We start from the raw sequence: 12076 nt of genomic DNA, 5'->3' as shown, positions 1-12076 counted from the left end.
GCCAAACATATTTTAAATCTTTCTTCTTCTTTGGGATACCAGAACTGATTGGCTCAATCTTTCTTTTCCAGGGGCCCAGATAGATGACAACAACCCTCGTCGCACTGGCCATCGCATTGTGGCACCTCCTGGGGGCCGCTCCAACATCACCAGCCTTGGTTGAATCCTGATGATAAATGGGTGGCCTAGAATGAAGGATTGCAAGAATCACTTCATTCCCTTTTATGTCAGTGTTATTGCAATCCACTGTTTTATTTGGTACTAATGGGAAAAAAGAATGGTGTTTTTTGGGATTGGTTCCCTTCTCCCCTTTTCTTTTTGGTATAGGAAGAAGTGATAATAGTGTGGTGTATTTGCTTGGAACTACTTGCCTCCTCAACATTGTGTTTCCATTCCATAGTCACCTCAAAGCATGGTGCACCTGCTACTCCTTTAGTGAGTCCAGGTTTTAGCTTTGCCCTTGTATCTGAATGATGATGGTTCCTCTGCACCCTATAGTTGTACTAGGATAGTGAATGCATGTTACTGAATTATTTATGCCAGTCTGTGAGTGAGTCCCATAGAACACATTGCCAATGACTGACCTAGACACAATGCCATGATTAAATGACCTCACTTGATACATTAGAAACTCTTCAAAGGAAGAATCCCCCTCTTCCAAACACACACAAACACACACACATGTACACGCATATGCACATGCACATGCACATACACATGCACACGCACGCACCTCAAATTTAAATATTATATAGTCAGATTGCTCCAAGAGCAACTCCTATTTTGGCTCCAAGAACTGCTATTGTTGATGTTGTTCAGTAAGGCAGCTTTAAAAGCAGCTCCTGTCAATACTGTTCATCAAAGACATTCTAAGTATAGTTCCTGTTCACATTATGTAGTAAGACCATTCCCCTTTTCTCAGTTATGAAGAGATATCCGTGTCTTGTATCAGAAAACTGGTCTTTGTCACAACTGTAACTCCTCATAATGTACATTCTAGTCTGTTTTCATTGCATCAGCTTTTGAGTTCAGGTGGAGCCAAGGATTATACACAGAAAGGTTGCTCCTCTACATACCATCCAGGGCTCTGTCCCATGAGGCAGTGGCACTCTGGGTTTGCATGGTTTTTGGGTACCTACGAGACGGCTGAAGTGGAATTCTGATTTTTAAAGTTTTGTACAAAGTTTTCTTTTGAAATCACACACATTTTTACTTATTGATGCTGTCCCAGGTTGACTTGTTGTGGCTCTTATTTCTGAATTCAAAGCTTGTGAAATAAACAAAATTAACTGATGTGTAAACCAGACTGTGTAATTTTTCTTCTTCCCTATAATTGGATGCTTCATGGCCACAGTCTCACAACCTTGAACTCCTCAGCAGTCAGTAAGGATAACTTTATGGCCCTAGTGTGTAATTTGCTTTGCAAAGGGAAGGAACTGAAAAAAAAAACACTGAAAATGGAGCAGTTCAACATCAACACCCAGTCAGTCAACTATTGAAGAATACATAAAACACGTAGAGCACTGCGCTTGAAATCAGGAAAACTCGTCTTTATGAGTTCAAATTCTGCTTCAGATATGTACTAGTTATGTGGTCCTGGGCAAGTCACTTCAGCCTATAAATGAATGTAAGGTTCTCATCTGTAAAATGAGCTAGAGAAGGAAATGGCAAACCACTCCGCCTTCTCTACTAAGAAAATACCAAAATGGGATCAAGAAGGGTCAAACATGGCTGAAACAACTGAAAAACAGCAACAAAGATTGTGTAGAATAAATGGGAAAGGGAAGGGAAGGGAAGAAAGACCTTCTATGACCAGATGCTGTATTTAAGCTTTTTTTTTTTTTGTTAAATAAATACTTCTAGAGAAGTTAGGGACATGATGAAATTCTCAAGCTTTTCCCTGATCATGATGAAAAAAAAATATAGCTCAAAAGCTGTAAAGTAATAATGATGATGATAATAATAATAATGTTTTTATCATTCATTTTTTTAGGTTTTTTTGCAAGGCATATGGGGTTAAGTGGCTTAACCAAGGCCACACAGCTAGGTAATTATTAAAAGTGTCTGAGACTGGATTTGAACCCAGGTATTCCTGACTCCAGGGCTGGTGCTTATCCATTGAGCCACCTAGCCACCCCTTTATCATTCATTTTCAAAGAAGACCATGACATCAAGAGAGATGATGCCATGACAAGCATGTGAGTTAGATTCGAGTAGGGGTGCTAAACATCAGCCTTACGTTCTCCTCCAGAATCATCTGAGTCCAGTAGCCAGATATGAATCAGAATAACTGGAGATCATACTGAATGTGAGATGTCACATTTAATGACTTGCCTAAGGTCACACAGCTAGTAGGAGTCAAGTGTTTGAGGCCAGATTCGAACTCCCATCCTCCTGACTCCAAGGTCAGTGCTCTAGCCATTGCACACCCAGATGCCATAATAATAATAATAATAATAATAATAGTAATAGTAATAGTAATAACAATAATAATAATATTAAAAACAACCTTAAAAAGAGTTCTTTTTTTAGGTACTGGGGAGAAACAAAGCTTAAATAAACCATGGTTCCTCATCCTCAAGGAGCACAGTAGTTTGCCTAATGGAGTTGATGAATATAGACAAATATAAAAATATTTTAATTTCCTTTGTAGTGTTGTGTTAGGAGAGCCAACACAAATACTACATTCTGGCACCATAGTAAAAACTCAGAAGTCTACAACTTCTTAAATTTAAAAATATCCTAAAATGTATCTTCTTTCACTAAAATTTTCTGATGCCTCATCATGGAAGTTCACATTAATGTAATAGTTATGATGTGCTATTTCTACAACAACTTAATGGTATAAGTTGTGCAAGGTTCTTATCTCTAATATACAAACAAAAAAACAAGGACAGCTAGATGGGGCAGTAAGTAGAGTACCTGCCCTGGAGTCAGATGGACCTGAATTCAAATCTAGCTCACTGTGTGAGCCTGGATAAGTCACTTAAATCTGATTGCCCCTTAAAACAAACACATTTCCACAACAGCATAGAACTAATTTTTCCAGAGTCACATAGTTAATAAGTGACAGTGCTGGCTTTCAAACTTTTTTCCAGATTTAGTGCTCTTTCCCTGACACCATTATCCCTCACCTGTAGGCTGTGATATATAAATAAGAGAGTTTATAAAATATCTATAAGTTCATATCTTTCTACTGCATAGGGGTAGGAAAGGATTTTAGATGGGAAAGCAGATCACTGAAAGCTCCATTTTGAGTTTTACTTGAAGAATGGGTTAAGATTCAAATTTAAGTGAATCAAACAACTATGATCCTATGATTTGAGAGAGAAGATGATTTTGCATAACCCTGTCTCACTTTAATGCATTTCATTTGCAAATCAAGCTATCACACTCCTGTTGTTACTGGTCTTCCTTGAGAAGGAAAGAACAACAGTGATGCCCTTCTATTAAGTGGTCTGATGTGAAAGGAAAATGAATTATAAGGGTCTTGGATTTGTGCCACAAGAAACTCATTCCCTTATTAAATATTATGGATCTTTAACCAAAATATTACTAATGTTGCTTGTCCTTTGTTCACTAAAAGGACTAATGACATCATAGGGTGATATCATGACTTGTGCATGGATTGGATTTAAGTGAGGTAGGATTGTGCAAAGTCATCAACTTCACTCTTTCCTCTTTGAAGTTCAGTGAATAAAACAAAGGTCTAGATGACTTGGCAATGGGGCATCCAGTGAATAGAGCACTGGAGTCAGGAAAGTCTGAGTTCAAATCCAGCCTCAGCTACTTAATACATACTTAGCCATATGACCTTGGGTAAGTCACTTAAACCTCATTGCCTTGCAAAAATCCAAAAAAAAATCCGACTTGGCAATGGCCCAGGGTACAGTTGGTCATTTTGGACTTCGTAAATTAAGGTCTTTTTCATGTCTCAACTATTTTGAGGCCACATCCATTCAATGACTAACAACCAGGTAAGAAATTAGAACAAAGATGGCCTAAGAATGAGAAAAGAACTGGAAACACAATAGATATCCATCTTGTGGATGGATAACCAGACTTCTTGTATACAGAGACACCTCATTTACCTGGTATCTGAAACCTTAAGTGCAAAATAATCAAATATGCTTGCATACATACATGTACATACATCTATTTTTATGGAAAAATCTTCCTAAACTGTAAACTTTTTAAGTGACTTGAGTGAATATTCTTGGAATATTCTCAGAACTAGATGAGTCTTTTGAATTCATAATATCAAACATTAGAACAGGAAAGCAACTCAAATGGCCTACCTTTTTAAATATAAGTTTAATTATCATCCAAAATACAAACATTTAGATATACAAAGAAAGCATATAACACTCAAGTATATTTATATACACAAACATATATATGTATATATATACACACACACATATATATATATATATATATAGCCATGAAATTGTTTTATATATCATATTTTTAAAAACCTACATTAAATCCTTCATATTGCAAAAAATAAAAGCAAGAAATCAAAGTGTAAAAGATTATATTTCGGTTTGAATGTGGAGTTTATGAGTTCTTTCTCTAAAGGTGGATAGATGGCATTTTCCACCATGACTTCTGCATTGTCTTGGATCATTGTCTTGATCAGAGTAGCTAATCTATCACAGTTACATTATTACAAAAGTGCTGTTACATACCTATGATGATCTCCTAGTTCTGCTCACTTTGTATCAATTCATAAAATCCTCCTTAGGTTTTTCTGAAATCATCCTTCTCATCATGTCTTACAGCACATATAGCAATCGACCACAATCACATACCACAACTTGTTCAGCCATTACCCAATTGACAAGTATCACCTCAATTTCTAATTCTTTGCCACTACAAAAAAAATCAGCTATAAATATTTTTGTATATGTAGATCCCTTCTTTTTTCCATGATCTTTTTGGGATAAAGACCTAATAATAGGATTACTGAGTAAAACGGTATCTATCCACAGTATCATATTTGGGCATAATTTCAAATTGTTCTCCGAATTGTTGGAGCAGTTCACAATTCCACCAGCTGTGCCATTAGTGAGGAATACCACCTTATGTACATGAAAAACTATCACTTTAGAAGAGAGATGTCAAACCCCAAACTCCTGGATGAATCAGTTTAAAATTTAATTGGAAAAATGAGTAATAAATTAATTAAAATTACAATATAACATACACAATGTTAATTTATGTTTTACTAAGTCAATGTTTCCTGCAGGGGTATGTTTTTTATTTGAATTTGACTCTACTGAACTTGAACAAAGGGTAACTTGTTTTGCTTAGACTCAGAAGGTAGAATAAGGATTAATTGGAAGAAATTGTAGAAATTCACATTCATTATTAACAAAGGAAAATATTTCTTAAAAATCAGAGTAGTTTTCTAGGTAGAGCCATTAACAAAAAAAAAATGTGGGTGGGGGAGTGTCAGGCCTGGAGACTCTAAACATTACCACAGGACTTTTTTGTTGTTAGGGAATCAGTTTGAATGCCTGATATATATTACAAGCCTAACTTATATACCTACATTTGCTGGATGCTTTCCCAACCCCAGCTAGAATATCCCCTTCTTCTTTCTCCTTGATCAAGTTTTATGTCCTTCATCTCTAGACAACTTCTAGATATCCCTCACCAGGTGATATCATAGATTAATTAGCAGATCAAGAAACACCCTTTCAATAGAAAGGGAAGAAATTTATGAGCAAACAAGAAATAGAGTATATTACAAATTGAAAAATAGTTAGCTTGACTATATTAAATTATAAAGTTTTTGCATTAACAAAACCATTGCTGCCAAAATTAGAAGGAAAACAGAAAGCTTGGAAACAATTTTCACATTTATTTTTAAAATTTATTTAAGGCAATGGCATTAAGTGACTTGTCCAAGATCACACAGCTAGGCAATTATTAAGTGTCTGAGCTCAGATTTGAACTCAGGTTCTCCTGCCTCCATGGCTGGTGCTCTATTCACTGCACCACCTAGCTGTCCCACAGATAGGGGTTCTGGTAAAGATCTCATTTCTAAAATATACAGAGAATTGAAACAAATTTATAAGGTTACAAATCATTCCCTAATTGATAAATGGTCAAATGATATGAATAGACAATTTTCAAATGAATAAATTAAAGCTATATATAACAAATGAAAAAAATATAAATACAAATTGAAATATAAATTGAAACAACTATGAGGTACCACCTCACATCTATCAAATTCACTAAGATGACAAAAAGGGAAAACAATCAATGCCGGAGAGGCTGTGAGAAGATTGGAACATTAATGCATTGTTGGTTGAGTTGTAAACTAATTCAACTATTCTGTAGAGCATTATGGAACTATGCCCAAAAGCAATGAAGATAATTATACTCTTTGTCCCACAATACCAATATTAGAACTATATCAGAAGAAATCATAAAAAATGAGAAAAGTCGCACATGTTCCAAAATATTCATAGCAACTCTTTTTGTAGTGGCAAAGAACTGGAAATTGAAGGGATGCCTATCAATTGGGGAATAATTGAACAAGTTATGATATATGAATGTTATGGAGCACTTTTGTTTTATAAGAAACCTGAATGGTAGGACTCTAGAGAAACTTGGAAAGAATTACAAGAACTGATGCTGAATGAGAGGAGCAGAACCAAGAGAACACTGTATACATTATCAGCAACATTGTGAGTTGATCAACTCTGATGGCTGCAGCTCCTTGTACTACAGAGAGCTAGGACAATCCTGGGAGACCTGTTATGAACAATGCTATCCATGTTCAGATGAAGAAAAACAAAACAAATGAAAACCAAAACCAAAATTAGATCTCCCATACCAAATCTGCAGAACTTCACACACACACACACACACACACACACACAAACACACACGGACAAACACCATGGAGAGGTCCATATGAGATTTCATTCAAGTTTAAAGACTAATCTCAGAATACTGGACAGAAATGGAAAAGAATGAAAGATCCCTTTTAACTTTATGTTTCTTTGTGAATTAAAAAAAGGAAATACTTATATTTCTGGTGACTTTGGAAACAATAATAAGAATCTGTTATTTGAATATTATAAGAGTTTGGGTTCTTTCTCATTCTCTCTGCTCCATCCTCATACTTCCAAACACATTCAATAAAAAATATGCAAATAAGTAATTATGTAGTTGATAAGAATTTTAATTTTAAACAGGAATGACACAGCTTACTTTGTCAAGGATGGAGACCAAAACTTCAGGTAGAAAGGTCCAATTCCCTTGCTACAAATAATAGATTTTTACCTTGCTAACCTGCCAAACCTTTGATTTGCTTTGAGTAGACTTAAAATCAACTAAATCATTGAGGTCTAGTGGTATCATTTACAGAAGACTCAAATCTAAGAGTTTTTTTTTTTAATATGAATAGTAGCCAAGGACATGCTTTAGCTAGTACTTTGGTATATGCCAGTTGGCTCCATGAAGTGACTTTTATTTTTTTGAATAACTTTTTTCCATGTGTAAGCTCTATATCATACTGTAGAAGTCTTCATTTTTTAGACATTATTTTAGTATTCTGAATAGGAGGCAATTGTAAACTTTATTTAAAAAAGCTAGAGTAGATAAAGCTTTTAAGTCATTTTATCAATATTAAATCTTGACCATACCCAAAGCAGTAAAAAATAGAATTCATACTAAGAGGAATACTTTCAAGAGAACTGTTCTTGTTTTGAGGTCAATTTAAAATACAGAAGTTATACGTATAAAGAATGGATCAGTCTACTTAAAATTTAATAATAATAATCCAGAAATTTACTTTTCAGACCCTAGATTTTAGCCCTTAAGTTTGTCATGGAGAAATTTCTAAAAACTCTGTATAAATTACTAACAATGATATCTGCATCTCTGTAAATTTCTTGATAAAATTTTTAAAAAATTACTTACAAATAATTTGTATTTAACATTTTAGAATTGTCTAAAAATAGAATAGACTGCCTTGGGAGATGTTGGGATCACCATTATTGAACAATCTTAGCAACAAAATGTGTGAATATTTATTTGTAATAATTAGTAAACAAGCAGTTTCTTAAGTGGTTATTATTTAGCAGGCACTGTATTAAGTGCTAGGTGATATCAAGAAAATAAAAATAGTTCCAAAAGAACTCCATCATTAAAAATCTGTGTTCCAAATTTTACCCCATTTTAATGGGGTAGATGGGATTTAAATAACCCAGGATATACACGCATATATAGAATAAATGAAGGGACAGCTAGGTGGCGTAGTGGATAAAGCACCGGCCCTGGACTCAGGAGTACCTGGGTTCAAATCCGGGATCAGACACTTAATAATGACCTAGCTGTGTGGTCTTGGGCAAGCCACTTAACCCCATATGCCTTGAAAAAAAACCCCTAAAAAAAGAACAAATGAAAAACAATATGAAAAGGGGAGGCATTAGCAACTGAGATCATGAAAGGCTTCAGGGAGCAACCTCAAATTCCCCATGTTTCCTACTCTTATTATTTGCCTCTCTGTGCAAGTATTTCTTATGTAAAGATGACTTCATTGCCTCAATCAGAGGCAGCAATGGTATACTAGAAAGTAAACTGGATTTTAATTAGAGTTAGAGGATTTGGTTTCAAGTCCTAACTCTGCCCATTTCTTGTGTAAGTCAATCAAGTTCCTTAAGCTACAGTATCTACTTCCAGGACTTAGCACATTCCTTTTGTTGTTGTCATTCAGTAATGTCTCTATTTGAGATTTTCTTGGCAGAAATAGTGGGCAGGCTTGCCATTTCCTACACCAGCTCATTTTTTTTTGGGGGGGGGGTTAAATGCGTTTCATTTTAGACAACCTACATGACATGTTTTTAAAAACAATGCCTCCACTCCAAATAAATCAAGGTCAAAAATAAAGGAATAAAGCTCAAGATGACATCAGTCCAAGTTTGTCCAAGTCCTGGTGGTTGTGTAGATGACAAAAAGCAGCAGCCACTTATGATGACAGGTGATTCAAAGTAATCAGCTGAATTTGTTAACATTTCTCCATTTCTAAACCATCCTCACCGAAGTCCAGGAGAGCCACCATGCCATCTGGATTCATGGTTTCACCTATGAAGAACTGATAGTTTTTAAAATTAGCAAGGATATGTTTGATTTGTTCTGCAGCTCCCGTCATAAAAGGTTTTACTCTATCTGGCTTGTTTTCTTCAAGTCTGCCTTTGATTGATTTCATGTAGTCTTTGATGTACTTTTTGTAGGACTCTTTTGCGAAACTAGTTTCTTGCAGATGATGGTTTATTACTATATCAACTCCAGTGATTACGGTGGCATCTGTTCCTTCACCCTCAGGACCTTCAGCAGAGGCATTTCCACCGATGAGTGAATCATCAATGGTACCCTCTGTCCTACGGACCATCTTCCCCTCCACCTCCAGGCACAACCCGTTCGCGATCTCCCGGGTCTTGTAAATGTTGGAGAACATCTCATCTTGGCTGATGAGGTCCCGGTAGATGATCACGGCGGCGGCGGGAGGCTGCGGGCCCGGAGCTCGGTGCGAGCGCGATGCAGCCGGAGCGGCGCTGGGGGGAGGGCAGCGGGCGGAAAAGCTACACCAGCTCATTTTACAGATGAGGAAGCAAAGAAGGTTATGATGCTCACACAGCAAGTAAGTGTCTGAGGCCAGATTTGAACTCACAAAGTTGAATCTTCAGGTCAAGAACTCTATCTACCATGCCACTTACCTGCCCAATATAGCATTAGGAGCATTTAATGATATAGGGTACACTAGATGTCATGCAAATTATAAAGTATTAATTAATATGAATCTGTTATTTTTGATCTGTACCTGTGATTTTATTGGTATTGGGAATTCCCATTGTGTAAACTCTCTCCTCACATACATCAGCAACTTCTCCACTGACAACTTTGGGGAGCTAGGGGATCTGAGGGGGTATGTGGCTTAGCCATGCTCACCCAGTGAGAGGTTGTCAGATGAGGACATTCAAATATTAGTCTTGGATACGTCTTACTTTTAAGTACCTGCAATACTTCCAAATTACACTTGAATATAAGCCAATGATTCCAAAGATGGTCTTCTATCTACTAAGACATACTGCATAAGCTACAAAAAAGATGAGGTTAGTATAAAATGGTCTCCAAGTTTCATGCATCTTTGAAATTCAATGACTTGAACAGTTCAGAGTTTAGAAAGGAAAGATGTTTCTAAATAAATCCAAGATTGCAAGCACCCCAAGAACAAATACTATCTTTTGCCTCTTTTTTATCCCAGCATTTAGCCTTGGGTAGGGTTTTGTGTGTGTATGTTTCGGGGGGGGCGGGGATAAGCACCAGGTAGGGACTTAATGAATACTTATTGAAAGATAGAAATGTTAATCAGAGAAAGTCTTCAACCTTCACTGAAATTTGGCATGTAAATATTTTTAATAACACCAGAGGGCACTATTGGCCAGGCTTTTGAAATCTCTTTTCTAAAGAAACAAGGAAAAACAAATGTAAGTGTGCCATAGGTCAGTCCAACAATGCAGTTCTGCAATTCATGAACATATAGGTGCATTAATTTTCAAAATCTTTTATTTTTAAAATTATCATCATTTTCACAAAATGAGAGTATTTTTGATTAGGAAGGGATAGCAGAACCTGAAACATCCAATGTCAGAGTGGAAAAGGAGCTTACATAAAACATCAGATCTGGAGGAACCATAAAGACCAACATGAGGATGATAAGACCCATGAATTTTATTTTTACTTATTTACTTTTTTTTTTTTACTTATTTACCCAAGATGATGCAGGGAACTAAAAAGATTTTTCAAAGGTCATGGTTTTTTTTTATTTAAAGAAAAAGAAACTTTTTTTCCTGGATTTTTGTAATGTTCTTTGGTCCTGAATAAATACCAATTGTTTTTCTAAATAATTTTTTAAAGTTTTACAAACCCTTTATCATACCATTATCAAACACCATCCTTACAAAAACCATATGAAGGGGATTTCACAAGTATCTTTCATATGTAAGACACTGAAGCCCAAGATCACACAATCTGATCTGACTTCTAGACACTGACACTTCCAATATCTCTGCAAGGAACTACAAATTACTTCTTTTTTTCTTGATCTTCTTTGATTTCTCTAGTTCACCGACATCACTTTCACCTTGATTCTGCAGTTTACTGTTTAGAAAATAGAAGAAATGAAATAATGAGAATTTGGGACAATGTATTTCTCTATCTTTTTCCTCCAGGTGTAAAGACAAAATTTATTCTAAATGAATGGAAAGTAACTGAGGAAAAGGAGGAGGAAAATTTTAATCTTAATTCAATAATTGGCTATTAATATAGGAGAGAAATAAAAATTTCTTTCAGCTATATGATAACAAACATATGGTATTGGTAATACACCTTCCTCTAGTACTTCAAGGTGCCATGGCATTTTCTTATGTAATAGACTCATGAAATAGGTCCTGTGAAGTATAGGTGCATTTCATGGAGGAGGAAAACTGAGGTTCAGAGAAATGAAGTTGCCTAAGGCTACAGAGCCAGTCAGTGGAAGAAGTGGAGTCCTAACCCAGGTGTTTTGATTTCACTTCTGACATTATTTTTCCCACTACCTTCAGACTTCCTCTGGGTATCCCTGAGGCAGTATATGAGAACAGACAAGTTTTGAAAACCAGGAGAAAGAGACCTTTAAACCTACTGGGGAGACAACATGAGCTGTGGGAAAAGCCATGATGTCTTGGCATCCAATCCTAGGGTTATTCCATAAGAAAAATTAATCTCTCCGGATCTTAGTCTTCTATACAAAATGAGAAGGTTAATTTAGATGATCTCTAGATGATCCCTTTTAGTCCTATATTTATGCTTCTATGAATTAATACACCATCATCCACCACATTCTTTCTAAAAGATATATCTATCTATCTATCTATATATTTCTCAAATATAATATATCAGAACAGCAGAGGGCGGAGTTGAAGCAGGCATGGCTGATTAAATTCCTCATACTTATTAGATCCATCTAAAGGCAGAATGAAAGCCCAATATACCTGACTCCATTAAACTGAAC

The 12076-nt window shown here is 35.9% G+C and overlaps 2 protein-coding genes and 1 pseudogene across 2 annotated transcripts in view; 1 reads left to right on the top strand and 2 right to left on the bottom strand.

The window, feature by feature from the left end:
* The window catches only part of CRMP1 (collapsin response mediator protein 1), a 78783-nt gene extending 78173 nt beyond the window's left edge, over window positions 1-610 (top strand). Inside the window, exon 14 of the mRNA XM_074227500.1 lies at window positions 72-610. Coding sequence (XP_074083601.1) covers window positions 72-163 — 92 coding nt within the window. The 3' untranslated portion in view covers window positions 164-610. The remainder of the gene's footprint in view (window positions 1-71) is intronic.
* A 5639-nt stretch (window positions 611-6249) lies between these two features.
* On the bottom strand, window positions 6250-9634 carry LOC141518097 (translationally-controlled tumor protein homolog pseudogene; annotated as a pseudogene).
* Window positions 9635-10572: 938 nt separating this feature from the next.
* Window positions 10573-12076, bottom strand: part of EVC (EvC ciliary complex subunit 1) — a 128929-nt gene continuing 127425 nt past the window's right edge. The window contains exon 21 of the mRNA XM_074229805.1: window positions 10573-11184. Coding sequence (XP_074085906.1) covers window positions 11103-11184 — 82 coding nt within the window. The 3' untranslated portion in view covers window positions 10573-11102. The remainder of the gene's footprint in view (window positions 11185-12076) is intronic.

Source organism: Macrotis lagotis, chromosome 3 (assembly GCF_037893015.1).
Source record: "Macrotis lagotis isolate mMagLag1 chromosome 3, bilby.v1.9.chrom.fasta, whole genome shotgun sequence".
NCBI lineage: Eukaryota > Metazoa > Chordata > Mammalia > Peramelemorphia > Peramelidae > Macrotis > Macrotis lagotis.
This window is presented reverse-complemented; position numbering and strand designations above follow the sequence as displayed.